General features: G+C 37.3%; 1 protein-coding gene across 1 annotated transcript in view; it reads left to right on the forward strand.

The window, feature by feature from the left end:
• The window catches only part of KCNH8 (potassium voltage-gated channel subfamily H member 8), a 400,864-nt gene that overhangs the window by 196,835 nt on the left and 195,467 nt on the right, over positions 1 to 8,562 (forward strand). Inside the window, exon 4 of the mRNA XM_069088459.1 lies at positions 5,138 to 5,265. Within this exon, the coding sequence (XP_068944560.1) occupies positions 5,138 to 5,265 (128 nt within the window). The remainder of the gene's footprint in view (positions 1 to 5,137; positions 5,266 to 8,562) is intronic.

An 8,562-nucleotide genomic window follows, 5' to 3' on the forward strand; every position in this document is an offset into this window, starting at 1 on the left:
AAGGAAGGAAGGAAGGAAGGAAGGAAGGAAGGAAGGAAGGAAGGAAGTTACTATGTAAGTGTTTACTGGGTACCACTGTGTTAAATGCTAAGAGTTCAGATACAAGCAAGTGAGATGGTTTCTGCAATTAAGGAATTTACTTCCTAATGGGGAAGAGAGCACATAAAGAAAAGCTGAAGAGAGTGCAGGAAAGGGGAGGAAGGGAATAAAAGAACATGAAATGGAGATGGCCTAGAAGTGAAGGGTAGGACTATTTCTGGAAAAGAGATGGCCCGTCGGAGCCCAGGGTGGTTCCAGAGGCCAACTCCAAGGTTCTGAGGGGGACGATGCTGAGGTGATGGCCAGAATAAGACTACATAGTTTGGCAGTATCCAGAAAATACAATCTGATTCTTCTAGTCACTGAAATGCTGTTGAAATACAGTATCCTAGGCAAGTATTTCTATTTTAAGTACTTTTTTTGCCTATAGTTGTAGAAATAACCCTCCTAGAATATAAATGATGAAAAAAAGTACCCTATCAACTTAGGAATTCTAACCAGGCATGAAAATATTCTTTGAATAAAGGATCTGGATGAAAGTAGAAGTAGGAGGAAGATTGGTAAGACAGAGCATATTGAAGAGGCTTTGAGTCCAGAGGTTTGGGTTTGAATCCTGATTGATAATTATTATTATTAGATGTGTGACCTTGGGCAACTCACTTAAATGCTCCAAATCTCAGTTTGCCCACTTGTGCTCAGAGGTGGAAATCACTAGGGTATCTCTAAGGTCCCTTCCAGTTCATCAGCCTATGACTGAAGAAATTTAGCAATGTATTTCTAGATGAAAGGATGCCTTAACTGGCTAATTGATCAACATGTGTTTATTGAGAATAGATTTTTGTACCAGGCACTATGATAGGCAATGGAGACACAGATTTAAAAAGGGACAGTACCTACCTTCAAGGAGCTTACTTTCTGCCAATAGCAATACAATATTTACCATATGTTCATGCCAGTGTGTGTGTGTGTGTGTGTGTGTGTGTGTGTTTGAAGGGGAGGGGTAAAGAATGAGCCAGGACATTCCTTCTTTCCCAGATTCCTGAGATCATATATACTTAATACTCAGCTAATAATGAAATTCTTTTTTTGGGAAAAGGCAAAGACACAACCTGCTGAATGCTAGGACTTATATAAATCTCAGATAAGGTAATGGAATGGCAGCATCAGCTGCACTGAATATCAATCACAAATACCCCAAATGATGTTGTCCAATTTGTTTTCCCCTGTCAGGTCTTCAAGGTCTCTCATCAATGAAATAGGGACAATGATACTTATGCTACTAATCTCTATTACTTTATCAATAAAATTGGGGACTTGAACTAAATGGTCTAATAAGACTATTCTAAACCAACCCTTCTGTGGTCCTAAGAAGTAAGACTTTCTCTATCAGGCAGCTGGGTGGCACTGTGGGTAGAATATGTGACATGGAATCAGAAAATCTTATTCAAATACTGCCTAAGGAATTTATTTTCTGTGTGGCTCTGGTCAATTCACTTACCTTCTTGGCTCAGTTTTCTCATCTGTAAAATGGGGGTAATATTAGCACCTATTTCAGGATTGTTATGGGTATCAAATGAGAATATGTATGAAGAGCTCTGCACACCTTAAAGAGGTCAATAAATGCTTGATGTTTTTATCTAAAGATAATTATAGCTGTTCTCTACTGGTGATCTGAGGATCAATCCTTAGGTTGGGATGTGCTCTGCATTTTCTCTATTTACTAAGAAACTTCTGATCTGTATCAGATTACCCTTCAGGGATAAGAATGGCTGACATAACTATCTAACCTTCTTTGGAAGTTCTAACCCTCCCTAGGAATTATGGGATTGGCATTCCAGTCATGAAGCATGAAATAATATTTAGACCTAATCATCCCCGAGTAAACTAATAACAATGATTTTTAGGACCTGTAGAGTTTCAAACCATGAAACAGACTTGGAAGGCATAGATTGCCAATCTTCTCATTACATTGCTACAGATACTGTTCCTTCCTTTTCCAATGGGGGATTTCCATCCCATATAAAAATTTACTTGAAATTATTTACTGCTAGCTGAAGATCACATATGTAAATGAAAAAAGATAGGAGTCCTATCGTGGGCCTAGACAATCAGATAGTTGAAGACAACATCTCCTTGTTTTGTAGTATAGGGAAGTCAGACTGTTGGTCTCCCCCACATTTCTACTCCTCCCTCAGACACCAAAGCAAAAATGGACTTTTGAAAGTGATCCACATTGTGGTTTCTATGCTGCTATTAAATATTCCGTCTAGAATAATATATAGTACACAGAGTAGTGTAATGTTTCAAGAAGCCCTGGGTTCACATCTTACCTCTGATATTTTATTAGTGATATGACATTAGACAGCTTACTTTATATTACTTCTCCAAGGTTCCATTTCATCATTTGTAAATTGAGGATAATTATATATATATATATATGCTGACTGCCTGTAAAGGCAAGCACGAGGAGCTTTCCAGAGGACTGCTGCTGTAAACAGCTTTCAAGGTTCTGATTACATAGTATAGCAAACTCTATTTATTCAATAACAGTTCAGAGCAAAACATTCAGAGAAAATCAAGGTCAGCATTCACAATGTTACAACTTAACATAGAAAGTCAAAATACAGCATTCACCATGTCACAGCTCAACAACTTATCACTAAAATGGTCACATAGTTTTCACCAAAGTGGTCACATAATTTTCAACAAAGTACATTCATTTAGTCAATCACAAAATACAAAAGCCAAAGTTCTCCACCCCTAGGTCACAGTAAATTATAATCTTCTCAGTCAGTACACAGTATGCAAGTAAAGTCTTCTTTCAGCTTGACTCAAGGCTGCCTCTCAGCTTCCATGGTTCTTCTTCCATGGTCCCAACTCCAGCTGTCACCTGGGTTCAAAGGCAGGCAGCTCCCGGTTCCTTGTCCAGCTCTTTGTCCAGTTCTTCATCCAATTCCCATTCTATATTGAAGTTCACAGTGTCCAGTCCACCTCAAGTCCTTCATGGTTCCTGTTTCTGTTAAGACAAAGCTTGAGAGAGCCACAATAATATTCACATACATTGACAGCATCATCATCAACTCACTCTCTGCCTGTGAAATCAACTCAGACCCACCAAAAAGGTCTGAGAACTCAACACAAATGATCAACATAGAAATCAACACAGACCCACAAACAAGGTACAAGAGGTCAGCACAAATCATCAGTAAAGTGCCAGGACCTCCAAAACCCTCCTCCAGGACTTATATAAACATACAACCAGAAAATCCTCTTTCAGGGCTTCCAGTAAGGTCCCAGGGCTTCAGTACAAAGTATCACAAGCAGACATCAACACGGACAAAGCAGACAAACAGAGTGCCGGGATACCAAAAGTTCTCTCCTTCTTGACTCTGCCACCACAAGAGTCCTCTTCTCAATTCTGCTGTCTCTAGCCTGGGCCTCTCCGAATATACAGTCATTAGTTCCTCCCCTTCCTGTTGCAGGAGTTCATGAGTTCTAGGGTTCACAAGTTGTGGGGTTCACATGTTCTGTTTCTTAACAGACTTGATACAAGGCTCAAAAAAACTTGAACTTAAACAAGGTGTTAATCCAATAGCTGAAACAAGGTGTGAACTACTTCTGTGCTTGCCATTATACTGCCTCATCAAATAACTGTGAGGAATGCATGCGGTTAAGAGTTCAAGCATTCTGTAAAAGTGAAGCAGTTCATGGTAGTTATTATTTTTAATATTTTAATTATTTTAATAATTTTGAATTAATATCATAAAATAATAGTATAATACTTAATATCATAATTAAATGTATGTTTATTTTTATAATAATTTAATATGTGACATCTTATATTTTATAATATAAAAAGCCACTGTGTATTAGACTAGTTACAAAACCCAAAGCACCTGGAGTCAGGAAGACCTAAATTCAAATCCAACTGTGCTACGTTGCCTTGGACCAGTTTCTTAACCTTTATTTACTATTTTCTCAACTGTAAAAATTAGACAATAATAGCAGCTGCCTCACAGCACTGTTGTGATAATAAAAATGAAATATTTGGAAAGTGCTTCACACAATGTGTGGCACATAGTAGGTATTATATAAACAATTATCCTCATTATTGCTGCTTTGGACAATGGAAGTAACTTTTTGACATTGCTTGTAATATCTTGAGATGCATGAGCTAGGGGACTGACTATTCAGAGGACTCTTGGAAAATCATAGGATCCTAGATTTAGGGTTAGAAGGGACTTCAAAAACCATCCAAGTCTACACCTTCATTTTACAGATAAAGAAACTGAGGTCAGAGAGGGGAAGAAATTGCCAAGAGTCACACAGGTAGAAGAGAATTTGAACACAAGCCCATCTTCCTTAAGACTTAGGTTGGAAGGTTTTTGGTCAGGTGCAATTATGTACATTATTCTATAGGAATCTAAAAACTACCCATCTCAAAAGAATCATCTTCTAAATACAAATTACAATGTCATTAGTAAGTTCAGTTGGATGGAATGGGTGAAGGGAGAAACACAAATGATTCCTATGTGAAACTTGGTTTCAATAAGACACACATGCAAACCAAAACAAACAAACAAAAATTACAAAAACAAAACCAAAAAAACTTAGGTTCTTGTATTTTAATGATTTTTCCAAGATTTTCCATTATTTTCATTCAGATAATAGTCTATTTGTGAGTAAGATAAACCACTGGAGAATGAAGATTGTTGTTCCAGTGAAGTCTTAACCTCCTAATATCTCTCAGCTAACAATTTCCTTTGAATGGATTTGGCATTAAAAATTCTATATTTGGAATCTTGCTGAGAAACTGGATGTGTGACTGTGGGCAAGAGATAACCTATCTGTGCTTCAGTTTCCTCATCCATAAAGCGAGAGAGTTATATACAATGGACTCTATGATTCCTTGCAGCTCTAAATCCATGACCCTATAAAATGGAAAAAGGTCCTGTTTGAAGTGGAACCTGGGAAGTGACACTCCCTTTGGGGGGCTGCAAACACACGCCTACTTGGAGTAGACACATCAAATTGGTATGGTGTTTTCAGACTCCAATAGACCCACTCTTTGTACTTAATGAGTGTTGTTTTTCTACAGACAAAGCCAAAGGAAGAGGCAGAGCTGGGTCCCACTTTGACACAGCCCGGAGACGGAGCCGAGCAGTCCTTTATCATATCTCTGGACACCTGCAAAGAAGAGAAAAGAACAAATTGAAAATCAATAATGTAGGTGTTGAGCACACAAGGTGAAGGCTGTCCAGGGAATGTTTTATTTGTTTGAAGGGAAAAAAAATGTGCGGGCTGGTTGGTTATTGGTTTTGCTGAACTTCTGGGCTTCTGATTTATTTTAAAGAATGAACTGGAAAAGGTCAGCAGTCATATAGTAAATCCAGAAGAGTAGCTTCTGATCATTGTGCTGGCACTGCAAGGAGATTAAACTAGTATAGCAACCCAGTACAAAAGAGGAGTGGAGAAACTATGGTCATGTTCTTTTGGCTTCACTTCATAGCAAATGGTAATACAAAGAGTCATATATACATGGCATAATTATTGTTGGTGTTAAGACCACAAAAGCAGAAGGAAATTTTTCAAAATCTAATTTTCATTCCATCCATTGTTCCCTTATCTAATTTCACTTAATGGACTTTTCCAGAGGGCCCATGACTCAATTGAAGTTGTTACTTTGTCAAATACTTTTGAAACTCTCTATTTTACAGAAAACACAGTTGGAAATTTCACAGTACAATCCCAGGTTTGAAATGACATATTGTAGCAAAGTTTATAAAGCAATACACTTTTGCTAAATTGAACCTAGCTGATATTTAGGCAAACCTGATGCATATCTACAAAGAACCCCATTAAATACATGTGTCTAAAAAAGATGGTCTCTGTCATGCTTGTGATTCACCTTTTTCTTCAATTTTCCGCTCTTCTTAACTTTGCAATTGATTTTTGTTGTATTTTTAAAGATTTTTTAAAAGAAGAGAAAGTGAATATCCTTATTATCTTTGTTTATATGGAGAAATTGGAAACCAAAATGTTTAAAGGCCTTTAGTATCTTGAATTTGAATGGCTAAATGATCATAACAGATTTGCTAATCTGTAATTTGGGGAGATTGTATTTAAACACCCAAATAATACTTTCACACTGTATTGGAAATACCAATAATCATTCAGATGATTTTGACTAGCAAACATAGGAAATGTTTAATAAATGCTAATTGACTGAAAAATAAGGGCCAATATTGGATGGAACCTTAACCTCCATGTCATGTTGGATGCATATGGAGATAAGGAACAGCTGAGACACCTTCCTTACCCCCTTTTGATGGCGAGAGCTTGGTATCTAGGCAATGTGTCAGAGAAACATCTTGAAAAAAATGAAAGAGTCAATTGGCAACATGTCTTAGAAACAAATTGCCATGTCACCACATGTACCTTGGATTTTTCCTATTTATACTCGATGACACCAAAATCCCATTGCAGTTCTGTTTCCTAAGTGGGGCTTAGCTGTGGAAGCATAGTATGTGGTTGGAAATACATAGTGAAAATGCTACTGATATTAATCTCTTCCCAGCAACTTACTATTAGAAGAGCATAAATAAGATGTTCCTTTTGGGCTCTGGGCTGTCCTAATTCAATACGTAATTGCAATGGGTGAGACCCAATTCATACTGATGAACTCCAGGGACATTCTCTCCTTAGAAGAATGAATTTCTGAATGACTATTTCCTTCTACTGCCATGTAGAGGGACTTGAGCCTAGTGAGAGAATGTTATAGCATTGGCCATATGAGTGAACGCATGAATGGATCAATGCATGAAAAGCGTTTACTGTTTACTGTGTGCCAAGTAATGGGGAAACAAATACAAAGCAAGACAGTCCATGCCCTTTTTATTGAGTTTCTTTTTTGTGTGCTCATTCTTGCAGAGACTTTCCTGCAGTGTTAGAGGTAGATGCAGAAAGGGAGAAGGGGAAAGATATAAAGGAACCAACATGTGTAATCTGTGCTAAGTAAGCCAGACAACAGGCTTATGAGCAAATATTAGTTGGCCAAACAGTTAATCATGAAAACTAAGACCATTAAAAAACTTTTAGTTCATTTTAACATAACTATTAAATTAGTTTAAATTTGTTCATTGAACATGCCATTTTTCTCTTTAGATTGGGATTTTTTTAAGGAGACTTTATTTAAAATTAGATTCAAAAATGCCAGCTCCTACTGTTTAGCTAATGTGTTTAATTGCTAGTCATTTGAAAAGCTTTAGAAGTCCACGTAGAGTGTCACACACTGCTGTAAATTATTTAAGGGTATTGGAGCTGAACTTGAACTTACCAGGTATTAACTTGTTTCTTAATGCAAATTAGGACTCCCAATTAACAAGCCTTGCCGTGGAGATACTGCCAACCCACATTTCCACGTTATTTTATAGTTTACTAAATGCTTTCCTCACAATGACTCTCTGAGATAGGTAGTGTATGTATTACCAAGCCTATTTTACAAAGAAGAAAACAGGTTTCATCAAGCAAAGTGACTCGACCAACAATAGTTTCCACTTTATTGGAATTTAAAGTTTACATAGTACTTCTCCCACAACAAGCCACTGAGTGAAAGAAGTACAATGATTCTTTTGAGATCCATGACTAGGTTGGACAATCAGGGCATGGAAATTAAAAGGATGCCAATATCACTTTCAGTCATTCAGAAACATAGAAACAACTTAGCAAAAAGAATTAAATAAAGTGAGAAGCTCCCAGATACTGTGTCCCCCTCTTTCCAGTGGTTATATCCAATAGGAGCTCCTCTCTGGATCATCCCAAACATCCCCAACATTGTTATGAAACCTGTGACCATTGTGGCTAATGTCCCAGCATCTCTTTCTCCCCTCCCTACTACATTTATCTTAAAAAGCTACTTTCAGGGTGTGATTTGTGTGTCATTTCTGAGGGTTAAAATTAGTAGTTAATGTCTCTGATTGTTATCTTCAACTGAGAGGAAGTAGGGACCTCAAAAATTTGAAATAATTTGCCTGGAGTAACATAGCTAAGCCAAGTATGTTGAAAACAGAGATTATTATGAAAGGCAGGACTGCTTAAAGTCGGGAGAAGTAGAGGAAGAAAAAGAAATGGCCACCCAGGGATTCTAAATCTGGGCTTTATGAACTTGTGGTTTTATTTGAAATGTTTTGGTAATTGAATTTCAGTTTATTTGGCTTCTTATGCAATCTTATATATTTCATTCTGTGGATTTAAAAACATGTTTGAGGGGCCCATAGACTTCACCAGATGGCAAGAGGAATTCATAGCACTAAAAGAATAAGAACCCCTAAGAAACAATCCCTAAACTTACTAGCCATGTCACCTTGGGAAGTCACTTAACTCCAAATGCCCTGCCTTTCCCCTTCCAAAAAGCAAAGGAAGGAGAGAAGAAAGGAAGGAAGGAAGAAAGAAAGAAGGAAAGAAAGAAAGAAAGAAGGAAAGAAAGAAAGAAAGAAAGAAAGAAAGAAAGAAAGAAAGAAAGAA

This window comes from Petaurus breviceps, unplaced genomic scaffold (genome assembly GCF_028583685.1).
Source record: "Petaurus breviceps papuanus isolate PSGF00001 unplaced genomic scaffold, PetGlider_PUasm1.0 185, whole genome shotgun sequence".
Lineage (NCBI taxonomy): Eukaryota > Metazoa > Chordata > Mammalia > Diprotodontia > Petauridae > Petaurus > Petaurus breviceps.